Consider the following 13,326-nt stretch of genomic DNA (forward strand, 5'->3'; position numbering starts at 1 on the left):
ACTGTATTAATGCATAGGCAGTAATTTTGTACTTTGCCCTCTTCCTTACTCAGACAGTGCAGTGCTGTGCTCAGTTGCTTCAGTCATTTCCAACTCTTTGCGACCCTATGGACTGTAGCCCACCAGGCTCTTCTGTCCATAGAATTCTCCAGGCAAGCATACTGGAATGGGTTTCCATTCCTCTGCCAAGGGATCTTCCTGGCCTAGGGATTGAACCTGTATCTCCTGCATCTCCTGCATGGAGGGGAATTCTTTACCACTAAGCCACTGGGGAAGCCCAATCCAGACAGTGAATCTAGGTAACTCCATGGGATGCCTCTGCATTTGAGTATATCCAGAAGGAAAAATTAATAGCAAATGACTGTAACCTAATTTAGTGAGCTCAAACATGTTTGTGTGTTGCAGAAATAATGGTTTGATTCATCTTTTTGGCAACACTGGCATGTTGAATTTCCTGATAATAAAATGTTGAAGAAGAGAGTGTCATGAATATTAGCTGTTACCTCCTAACCATTTGGGAAATCAGTATTCAACCTTCTCCATGTGTTTTCTGCATTGTTTCAGTGTATATTTATTTTTGTGTTTTAATTTTCTCCCCTCCATTCACTCCATTGTCACATATAAGACAGGTTCATGATAACTTTATTATTTTATCCATGTGTCACGTTTTGTGATTTATGGACAAAATGCATCTATACATGTTTTGAGACTCCAGATTTGATCTGTATGAAATAAACGGTGATATATTAGCATGACATTTTCTCTGAGAGGAGTGACATGAGGAATTAACTTGCGTTGTTTTAGGTGCTGATATTGTGTGTGTATAAATCCAAGGGGTAGTATGTTTACAACTTGTATGTGATCTTTGTGGTGAACTGTCATGGACTGTTATTGATGTATTTGCTTATTCATATATTTTGGCTGTGTATCTTCTATACTTTCTGTGTATGTGGCACTGCTTTCTGCTATAGAAGCCAAAATACCAGATAGTTTCCCATTCATGTAGCTCAGCTGGTAAAGAATCCACCTGCAGTGCAGGAGACCCCGGTTTGATTCCTGGGTTGGGAAGATCCCCTGTAGAAGGGAATGGCTCCCCACTCCAGTATTCCTGGGCTTCCCTGGTTGCTCAGCTGGTAAAGAATCTGCCTGCAATGTGGGAGACCTGGATTCGATCCCTGGGCTGGGAAGATCCCCTGGAGAATGGACTGGCTACCCACTCAAGTGTTCTGGCCTGGAGAATTCCATGGGCTGTATAGTCCATAGGGTAGCAAAGAGTCGGACATGACTGAGTGACTTTCACTTTCATAGCAAATACAGAACATGGGTATGGGATCTAGCCTTGAACAACAGAATTTATCAACCTTGACTTTGGATCAGAAGCAAGCAACAATAACAAGCACATATAAGGGAGAATGAATTTGGATGATGCAGTGATAGCACTGGCAACATCTGGTTTTGAAAGGCAGGACTGACTTCATGACAGCCATGCTTTAGGAGGTTTACGTTTGTGGTGACCCTCTGTGGGGCTAAACTGCATGGAGATAGCAGTGGACCCTCACCAGATATTCATTGGCATGATTTTGCAATAATTCTACCAGTTTCCTATTCCTTTTACAAGTTTGGTTCTTTGGCTTTTCTGGGTTGTTACATGTGAGTGTGTATGAGAAAGTATAATGGTATGCTTTAGCTGACACATAAAATTTTGTTAACCCTTCTTTCTTTCACTTAAAAATTATATTATGGGCCACTCTTCAATCAGTAAATCAATATCTAATTCTTACATTTTCTGGTTTCCTTATGCATATGATAATGTATATAATTTAAATACAATTACATTATATCATATATGCTATATTATTATTTTTGCTTTTTTTTTTAGTTTTCCTTCACTCCCACCCCTCAACCTCAGATTAGTTTAATAATTATATTTTCTGCTCCTTTATCAATACTTTTATAATATATAAACTGTCATTGTTTTCTTTACAAAAATGGCACAATGTTATCTACACTATGTGCATCATATATGCCCCCATGAAAATATCTCATGAAAACCCTACAAAGTTAACTGCTGTTGTTACAATCTTTTATATAGCTGCTTGATATTTTATAATGTAGCATATTTTGTTCACCCATTCCTCCTTAGGGATATTCTGTTGGCTTTTAGTTGTCATGCCACCATAAAACATGTGTCAGCAATAGAATCTTATTATTGTTATCAACTTGGAAATAATTATCTTTAGGTATTTCTATAGGAAAAGTCTCTCTAAAATTTTAAATAATAAAAAATCTTTGGAAATGTAGATGTTTTAAGCCACCTGAAGAAGATGGTGGAAGAGAGACAGTGAGATGAAGAGTGGCAGCAGGTGATGAGAGTTATAATTTCTGGACCATTTTAAGTTCAGAGAAAGCAGTTACAAGTCTACCTGCATCCCCTTTGAGGGGATGGGGTAACTGGATCCTTCTTTCTTCTTAGGTATAAATATTAGTTTCTGAAAGACATGAACTCTTCTCAAGATGATTCAAGTAACCAGCACATAGGAGAAATATGCATGATTATTAAAAACCTTTTATTAATCTTTCTGTTGTTCCTCTGCTTATCAAGGGAACCTGAAGACTCAAGAGTAATCCTATCCCTTGAGACACTAAATCAAGATAATCTCCTACCCATCCAGCTGTGTTAGTTCCCATTCTCTGCATTTAAACTAGTGGGGTTCTTGAACAGAAATCAAGCACTCTTTCTCACTGAGCAATCGCAGGAGCGTGTGTTCCTTTAGTTGTAACCTGCAAACAAGTATCTCAACATAGCATGTAGGAAGTAAGATTTTGGTATAAACAACAACAACCAAAAGCACAGATCAGTTTTATACTGAAATGAATCACATACTAGAAGGTGAGTTCTTAGAAAGGTGTATTTCTCTTATTTCCTCTTGTTTCCCTTCTTAAACTTATTCAGAGTTAAGTTACTTGGGGATTGTTAGACTTCCATCTAAATGTAGTCATCAAGTCTCTCTCATATATGTATACACACACACACACACATATGGTTGAACCTTGAATAAAACAAGTTTGAACACTCATCCATTTACAGAGTTTTTGAATAAATATATTGGAAAGTTCTTAGAGATTGCAACAATTTGAAAAAAATCACCTAGAAATCATAGCCTAGAAATATCAAAAAAATTAAGAAACTGTTAGGTATGTCATGAATACGTAAAACATATGGAGATACTAGTATATCCTTAAAGAGGCAAAGATGAGTGACATTTAACATAAAACTAATATTGTGTTAGCTTTTGTGCCATTTTACAACTTTACTTTCAAAGAGTTACATTCCCATACAGAATGCCTCTCTTCATCATAATGGAAGAAACTACATTAGCCTATCATCACAGACATATGGTTTTTTTTTTAAGTAACAATGTTGTTAATATTGTACAATGAATATAGCTGTAATACTGTATCGCATAGGAGTTTTCTAACAATTCATTCATTAGTGTATGAACTAGGCTACCTTGAGGCAATCATTTAACTACATCTTCATTATCAATGCATGAATTGTTATAGCTGTAAATAAATGTAAATTTCTTTTTCACTTATCTTTTCATTTTGATGTCTAATATTAGTGATATGAGTAACACCTACAGTGTCTTCCATCCTAAAATGACAACATTAAAATAGTGCTAAAACAGGTGATTCCCTTTGTAAACAGTTGACATAAACTTGCAATATCCATAAATACAGTACAATAAGGGTATTTTCTTATAATTTTCTTTATAGCATTTTCTTTTCTTTAGTTTATTATACAAGTATAGCATATGGTACATATAACATACAAAATATTTGTTAATTTATTGCTATGCCATCAGTAAGGGAAGGTTAGTGGTAGATTATTGGTCATTAAGTTTCTGGGAAGTCAAAGTTTTATATGGATTTTTGACTGTGCAGGGGCTGAGTGAGAAGTTGGTGCCACTAAGCCCTGCATTGTTCACAACATAAATACATAGATGTATGTATGAAATAGTAATAAGGACCTATGAATAGCAACTAAGTTGCTATTGCATGGACAGACAAGTCAAACACATACCTCTCAATGATATTCCTGCCTCAGGTCTCAGGCTACCTTGCAATTCACCTGATGAAAATTTTCATACGTTATTTAACCTGACTGTGATTTATCCTGATGATGGGAACCCCCTGGTACAGTAGAAATTTTAGAGATACATTTGTTCCATTTTTTGAGTTCTGATATCTGTCTATACATATATAGGGTTAACTCTGACTCCGTTATTTATTCTCTTATACGAAAAATATAGCTTTAATGTAGCTTAAATCACATTGTCTGCAGATCAGATCCATTTTGTATAGGCTTTGCTAAGAGTAGATATCCTCAATTCTCCTATCTTGGTGAGTCTTCCCTCAAAAAATAATTCATAATAACCCTGACCTCAACAGTATTGCATTGTTACAAACATCATTTCTGCCTCACTTTCCATTGTACACAATTCCAACTTTTCTTGACTTCAAGCTGGCATATGCTCTTTTCTCTTATGTTGGCTCTCTCTTTCTTGTAACAGGTAGTAACTTTAAATAAGAATCAAATACTTGACAGAATTATCTTCTCTTCTGGGAGTATCACCTGGATTTATGAGGAGTGGCAGATGGGGGGCGGGGAGTTGCTGGGGAATATCATCTCTAACAAAGCCAACATTAAAGAATACATATATATTTAAGATAGTAATATGTATCATTATATTAGAAACCAGTCCCTACACAGGGACTGTGGTTGGGATAACACATATGAAGTTTATGTTCTCAGAGCCTCATGAAAAACTATCTAAAAGAAGACAAGCATGAGACCAGCAGTGTTGTGAGTGTTGCCATTTTCTGGGTCATATGGGAGGTTGTAGGGATTCTGGATGGAGTTTAGATTCTTAACCTGCTCTGAACTTACTCAAAAAACTGTAAGACAGTAAATTTGAATTGTTTTATGCTACTAAACGGAGAAGGCAATGGCACCCCACTCCAGTACTCTTGCCTGGAAAATCCATGGACAGAGGACATGGACAGAGGAACCTGGTGGGCTGTAGTCCATGGGGTCGCTAAGAGCCGGACACGACTGAGCGACTTCACTTTCACTTCTCACTTTCATGCATTGGAGAAGGAAATGGCAACCCACTCCAGTGTTCTTGCCTGGAGAATCCCAGGGACGGGGGAGCCTAGTGGGCTACCGTCTATGGGGTCGCACAGAGTTGGACACGACTGAAGCGACTTAGCAGCAGCAGCAGCAGCAGCAGCATGCTACTAAATTTGTGGTATTTACTAGAAGGAGTGATGCTGAAATTGAAGCCCCAATACTTTGGCCACCTGATGCAAAGAGCTAACTCGTTGGATGAGACCCTGATGATAACAAAGATTGAGGGCAGGAGGAGAAGGGGATGACAGAAGATGAGATGGTTGGACGGCATCATTGACTCAATGGGCATGAGTTTGAGCACACTCTGGGAGATGGTGAAGGACAGGGAAGCTTCGTGTGCTGCAGTTCATGGGGTCGCAAAGAGTCAGACATGACTTAGTGACTGAATAACAATGATGCATCAATAAATATATGCAATGGATTTCTTGTACTTTCATCTGCATATGTATATATATATATATATATCTCAATTTGTGTGTGTATGAGAGAGAAAGAGAGAGAGACAGAGAGAGACACAGAGGATGATAATGAAGGTATTCCATGCAGAAACGATCACAACATTGTAATTAACACCCAATTAAAAATAAAATTATTGTAAAGTAATTAACCTCCAATTAAAATAAATAAATTTATATTTTAAAAAAAGAAAAAACAAAGAAGTTTTGTAATAAAGTGGAGTATAATTTTAGAATTATCTACCATGTATAATGCAATTTCTATATAGAGAATAGGTTCTCAGTTCTCAATTACGTGCTGGATGCTCTTGATATTCCCATAGAGAGAAAGAGAGATCAAAAGCCTGGAGAAATGACAAATATGAGCCTAGTGACAACATTCATCCTCATGGGCCTTCCCCATGCACCAGAGTTGGACACACTTCTCTTTGGAATCTTCCTGGTGATCTATGTCCTCACTGTGGTGGGGAACCTTCTCATCCTTCTGGTGATTATAGTGAATCCTCACCTGCACACCCCCATGTACTACTTCCTAACGAACCTGTCCTTCATTGACATGTGGTTCTCCACGGTCACTGTGCCCAAAATGCTGATGACCCTGGTGTCCCCAGAAGGCAGTCCTGTCTCCTTTCCCAGCTGTGTGGCCCAGCTTTACTCTTTCCACTTCCTGGGCAGCACCGAGTGCTTCCTCTACACCGTCATGTCCTATGACCGTTTCCTGGCTATCAGTTACCCGCTCAGGTACGCCAGCATGATGAGTGGGAGGACGTGTGCCATCCTGGCCACAACCACGTGGCTCAGTGGCTCTGTGCACTCTGCTGCCCAGACCACATTGACGTTCCGTTTGCCCTTCTGTGGACCCAACCAGATCCAGCATTACTTCTGCGATGCACCACCCATCCTCAAACTGGCCTGTGCAGACACGTCCACCATGGAGATGGTGATCTTTGTCAACATTGGGGTGGTGGCCTCAGGCTGCTTTCTCCTGATAGTGCTGTCCTACATGTCCATCATCCATTCCATCCTGAAGATCCACACCTCAGAGGGAAGATGGAGAGCCTTCCAGACCTGTGCCTCCCACTGCACTGTGGTTCTTTGCTTCTTTGTTCCCTGTGTTTTCATTTACCTGAGACCAGGCTCCAAGGAGGCTATGGACAGTATTGTGGCTGTTTTCTACACTGTGATGACGCCCCTTCTGAACCCTGTAGTCTACACCCTGAGGAACAAGGAAGTGAAGAAAGCTCTGTTGAAGCTTAAAGACAAAGTAGTGTATTTGCAGAGCTAATAATCTCTGTAATGTACACTCATTCATTTAACAAATATAGTAATAGAATAGTACAATGAAACATAGAAATACAATATAGTATAGTACAATATATGATTTTATCAGTGTGAAATATTTTATGTATATAGTTCTCAGTATTAAACTTTATCCAAACTTCTTAGGAAAATTTGTTTCAAGGATATTTTTTAAATTGAAAAAATTACAAATTTTTTATTTATGATAAACATGTTAAATTTTGATCTATGAAGTAATTTCTCTGCAACATGTTTATTTTACCTTGTCGTCTAATTGTATTCATATATAATTGACATATAACATGATTTTTACCTTTTTAAAGAGTGAATATTCAATTTGGATCTTGGATGAAGAATAGTGAGCTATTTATATATACCTAAGTTGATAATATACTTTTTTGTTTATGTCTTATGCACACAAATTGAGGATACTGCTCAAGAACAACAACAATTATCAGAGTCACTGACTGATCAATACAGCTGTGCACCTGTCTCCTCAGGTTTTTGTGTGTGTGTGTGGCTGCGTGTGTGTGTGTCTGTCTGTCTGTGTGTCTGTGTCTGTGTGTGCATGTGTGCACACCTGTGTGTGTGTTTGCATGAAGGTCCCAAGGTAACTACCCCACACTTCCCAGGACCTCTTGACCCTGGTCAGTGCTCCCACACTGAAAGAGTCCCACATGTCTGAGAGGATTGTTGTCTCTCCAGGTAGGTCTGCCAGGCCAAGCTATGGATCTGAGAGGCTCCTTTCAGAGACTGGAACCATCACCACCTTCACAGAGCCCTGAGGTTTCTCAGGTTTTGTCAGTGCGATCAGGAGGAAGCTACCATCAGACACCTCCAGTCTCCATCACATAATCTGACCTTAAATTCCTGTATTAATGGACCAGATGCTCATATTCAGCAGAACCATCCTATGCTGGGTCATTTCACTGTGGATGGTGATGAAGGTCATGCTGTTCTCTCAATATTTCTCTCAGTATTTCAATATTTCTCTCAACTTCTCTCAATATTTCAGAGTCTTGGAAATTCAGATTCACCAAACCTCAACCTGCTCTAGGACAAGGACACCCTACATTGTAGGCTGGAGCCAAGGGTGCTTCCTATTTAGAAGAAAGTAGAAAAATTAATGTGTAATTAAATCACTTGGCATCATGAGATTTCAACATATTTCTTTCACAAGTTAGAAAAATCAGGCCTAGTAAAGACAAAACACCCTTAAAAACCCCCCAGTGCATAGCTACACAGCTCATACAAGTGGACTTCTACGTGCAATGGGTGAAGTGCTATAACTGCGTGTAGACAAAAGCAAATATTGGTTCAAATAAGGTTAGAAATAGTCATGCTTTGTATCTCTGTTTTTCAGCTGTAAAAGACCTTCTCTAGCAATACTATTTGGAGGATTCAATGAGTTAGTAGAGGTAAAAGTGCTTTGAGAAGTGAAAGTATTGGTCATTCAGTCTCATCTGACTTTTTGTGACTCTGTGGATGGTAGCAGTACCAATATGCAATAGCTTCTTAATTAAAGTTTTAAAATTCAAACCTGGGACCACCAGCTAGATAGCCTGATTCTCAGTTCAATTCTTTTACGAACTATTTTCGTGATTGACTAGTGATTCATGCATCTTCAGAAATAATGTATTTGTGAAGATGCATGTAAGTAGTTTTCTTTAAATCACTGATAATAAATTAGTATCATGATTAACACCATTATTGACAATGCATTTATTCCAAATGTTTTAATAAATTTGATATTCTGTATTTACTAGTTTTCAAGTAATTTAACTGCAATAAAGTTCATGAAACATTAAAATTACATGGAATTAAATTATTCTGGAATAATTCAGAGGCAAAAACATAAATGTTATTGAGCTTGGGATATATTAGACACCTTATTTATTCTTTACTAGAGACCTTATCATTACATGAACACTATGCCATAGGTACTACTGATACCTAATGTAGAAAACTGAAGATGATCAGGTTTCTTACTCAAATTCACACAGTTAGTAAGGAATGTGGTTAAGGTTTAATCCCAAATGGGTTGGGTTAAGTCATTCAGTTGTGTCTGACTCTTTGCAACACCAGAGACTGTAACCTACCAGCCTCCTCTGTCCATGGGATTTTCCAGGCAAGAGTACTGAAGTGGGTTGCCATTTTCTTCTCCAGGGGATCTTCCTGCCCCAGGGATTGAACCCAGGTCTCCCACATTGCAGGCAGATGCTTTACCATCTAAGCCCCCAGGGAAGCCCTGCACCCAAATACCCAGCATCAAAACCCATGGAGTGAAATTCTAGTGAAATTCTGTATTGGTATAACATAATTTCAGGAACCTTTTAATTCTTTGAGGACAAAACATCAGTTAACATCAATAATCACTGAAGCAACAAAGAACAGAATTTTGTACAGTTGTGTGTAGTTTATATATCAAATGTAGGTTTTTAAAAAAAAAAAAACTTATTTCCCCCATATGCTATGAAAAGCACCTTAGCTACCCTAACTCTGCCTGACTTAGATTCTAAGTGCTTTATAACACTATATATTTGTGAGCTTCACATTAAGGTATGGACTTCTCAAGGAAAAATATTGTCTTTTTTTGTAGTATTCCACCTTCATAATTGTTGGTATCATTTATTTAAGATGCTCTCCCTGCTACAGACTCTTTCCACTTCCCAGTATGTTTATACATACTGAGGGACCCAACTTCTGATGCACAGTCATAATTTTAGATATCAGTCCTAAACAGGGGCCTTCTCTTTCTGTACATGCTGTTCCTGCCTTCCTTGTTCAAGTCCCTAATAACTTCAGTTTGTCAGATATTTCCATTAGTAGATAAAGTTATTGCATCAAATTTCATGTATTTAAACTTTTTTCCCTCTTATTCAACATTTGCCTCTTATGTGCTGATTGTCCCAGCAAAGTATGCTGCATTTTGGACTCTTTTGTTGACCATGATGGCTACTTCATTTCTTCTAAAGGATTCCTGCCTGCAGTAGTAGAAATAATGGTCATCTGAGTTAAATTCACCCATTCCAGTCCATTTTAGTTCGCTGATTCCTAGAATGTCGACATTCACTCTTGCCATCTCCTGTTTGACCACTTCCAATTTGCCTTGATTCATGAACCTAACATTCTAGGTTCCTATGCAATATTGCTCTTTACAGCATTGGACCTTGATTGTATCACCAATCACATCCACAACTGGGTATTGTTTTGCTTTGGCTTCATCCCTTCATTCTTTCTGGAGTTATTTCTCCACTGATCTCCTGTAGCATATTGGGCACCTACTGACCTGGAGAGTTCCTCCTTCAGTATCCTATCATTTTGCCTTTTCATACTGTTCATGGGGTTCTCAAGGCAAGAATACTGAAGTGGTTTGCCATTCCCTTCTCCAGTGGACCACATTCTGTCATACCTCTCCACCATGACCCGTCCATCTTGGGTGGCCCCACATGGCATGGCTTAGTTTCATTGAGTTAGACAAGGCTGTGGTCCATATGAACAGACTGGCTAGTTTTCTGTGATTGTGGTTTCAGTGTGTCTGCCCTCTGATGCCCTCTCGCAACCATCTCACTTGGATTTCTCCTACAGGTGGCTGCGCCAATGCAGGAGGGCTGAGAGGAGCTACTCCACATTCAAGGTCAGGAGGGGCAATCTCATCCAAGGTAAGGAGCAGCGACTGTGCTTTGCTGGAGCAGCCATGAAGAGATACCCCACGTCCAAGGTAAGAGAATCCCAAATGAGACGGCAGGTATTGCAAGAAATTCCACTACTGGGCATATATACTGAGAAAACCATAATTCAAAAAAACCCATGTACCCCAATATCCATTGTAGCACTATTTACAATAGCCAGGATACAGAAGCAACCTAAATGTCCATTGACAGATGAATGGATGAAGAAGTTGTGATGCATATATACAATGGAATATTACTCATCCATGCAAAGGAGAAAAAAACGGGTAATTTGTAGTGATGTGGATGGACCTAAAGGCTGTCATACACAGTGAAGTAAGTCAGAAAGAAAAATACAAATACTATATATTAGTGCATATGTATATAGTCCATAGGGCTGTAAAGAGTTGGACATGAAATCTGGAAAGATGGTGCAGATGTGACTATTTTCAGGGTAGGAATAGAGACTCAGATGTAGAGAATGGACATGTGGACACAGTGGGGGAAGGAGGGGTGGGAAGAATCAAGAAAGAAGCATTGGTTCACCGACATGTATGAAACAGATAGCTAGTTGGAACCTGTTGTATAACACAGGGAACTCAGCTCGGTGCTCTGTGATGACCTAGAGGGGTGGTATGGGGCGCTGGTGGGATGGAGGCTCAAGAAGGAGGGGATATATGTATACTAATAGCTGATCTTCAGTTACCCAATGGGCAATTGAAACTTTGTAATAAAAGTACATTGCAACACTGTAATAAAAATATAATTATCAAAACTAGGATTGTTTTATATTTCAAAAAAATTAAGTCAATTAAGATGCTATACTTAATAGAGAGGATTTCCTTATTAATCAGAAAGTGTCAGGCTCCTCAACTTTCCACACTGCTCAAAATAAGACATCCTCCAAAAGACATCATGAAGAAGGTAAAAAACAGCACATAGAATGAGAGAAATACGCTCAAAATATCAATTTGATAAGGACCTAGGATTCAAAATGCATAAACCACTCTGAATTTCAGAGGAAATATGATTAGAAACCATGCAATCAAGAAAAGAGTGGAGTGAAATATTTAAAAGGTGATAAAAAAAATTATCATGTTGAACTTCTAAACCCAATACTATTATCCTCCAACTTGAAAGTAAAATAATGACTTTCTCAGACAAACAAATTTGTTGCCAACAGACCTGCCTTGCAAAAATTATCAAGAGAACTTCTTTAGGAAAAAAAACTATTGTTCAGAAGATATTATCTGATGTTTTCACATTGTTGTTCAGTTTGAAAAGAAGAGAGAGGAAGTACAGAAAAGCAGAGGAAAAAAAAAAGTCTTATTCATAAAACAGATACTACAGAATTTTTTAAAATTTTAAGTAACTACAGACACCAAAGTCAAATATTTTAAACAGATATTTTTAGGTTAAAATGCTGCTGCATGGTTCCATTTATATGAGTTCAAAACAGGAATGAAACATAGTTGGTAAACTTACTGGTAAAAGAAAATCAATGGGAGTGCTAACAGTAATGTCAGGGTAGTTGTTATCTCTCATACCAAGAGAAGAGATTGCTATGGGAGAAAATCACAAAGGATGCTCCAGGGGTTCACGCAACATTTTGTTTCGAACTGGATCATGTTCACACATATCTCATTTTAGCATTATGAAATATGTGTGCTATGCATGTAACTATTATGTATATGAAAATTTTTATGCATGAGATTGTGTTTTGGAAATTTTCACAAATTAGAAGTGATTAACAGCTAGAGATCACCTTACTCGTGGCTGTCCTAACACACACTAAGCAGACCACATCTAGATCAGGAGCTGTGACTTTAGTCACTATACCATTAAATCTATGATTCTGTATCATTCTGCAGCTGTAGAGTTAAACAGGAATGTAATCAAAATTTTCATCCTGAATCTTTCTAATTTTTGATAGTACTATTAACCTCTGTGAGTCTCCTCAAAAACAAAAGTTTTTATGACTCTTCTTGAAAGTGGGAAGACCAAGGGCTTCCACATGGCCTAGAACAGCTCCTACTTACTACAGGGTCAGAAAGCCAACAAGAAGACTCTTTCAGATGCTGAGATATCAATTCCTACTCCACGCTTATGAACTAGGAATTAATTGCAGGGTAAAGTATTTTTCTAAGGTGGACTTGGTTCAGCTCTCCATTTATCAGCTGGCAAAGCCAAAATTTAAGAAATTTTAAATGGTGTGGTATTTTTCTTCACTAGTTACTCTATGGAAAGAACATGGATCCATTTGAGGAAGGCTAGGAAAAATATTCAGAATACAATGCTTATATTGTTACTGTAGGGAATACCTTATCTTTCATTCTTGACTGTGATAGATAGATATAGATATATCTCACCACAGTATATATATGTGTGTATAGATGTGTACACACACACACACACATATATATAATGGGATATTTAATATAAATTACCAATGAGAAAGAAGGCAATCCTGCCATTTGTGACAACATGAACAGACCTTGAGGACATTAAGCTAAGTGAACTAAGTCAAAGATAAATATCTTATGATCACACATGTATGTGGAATCAGCAACAACAACAAATAGTCAAGTTTATAGATATAAAAAACAGAATAGTAATTGCTAATGTCAAAATCACCGCAGATGGTGACTGCAGCCATGAAATTAAAAGATGCTTACTCCTTGGAAGAAAGTTATGTCCAACCTAGATA

At 38.0% G+C, this 13,326-nt stretch overlaps 1 protein-coding gene across 1 annotated transcript; it reads left to right on the top strand.

Annotated features, from left to right (window-relative positions):
• The first annotated feature begins 6,001 nt into the window (after positions 1–6,001).
• Positions 6,002–6,934, top strand: LOC113886050 (olfactory receptor 10G9-like). The gene has a single exon (XM_027531987.1). It carries the CDS (start codon positions 6,002–6,004, stop codon positions 6,932–6,934), a length of 933 nt encoding a protein of 310 aa, XP_027387788.1.
• Positions 6,935–13,326: the final 6,392 nt, after the last annotated feature.

The sequence above is a fragment of the Bos indicus x Bos taurus genome, chromosome 29 (assembly GCF_003369695.1).
Source record: "Bos indicus x Bos taurus breed Angus x Brahman F1 hybrid chromosome 29, Bos_hybrid_MaternalHap_v2.0, whole genome shotgun sequence".
NCBI classification, from domain to species: domain Eukaryota; kingdom Metazoa; phylum Chordata; class Mammalia; order Artiodactyla; family Bovidae; genus Bos; species Bos indicus x Bos taurus.

Coding starts and splice junctions, on each gene's coding strand:
- LOC113886050 (XM_027531987.1), top strand. CDS start 6,002: ATGACAAATATGAGCCTAGTGACAACATTCATCCTCATGGGCCTTCCC.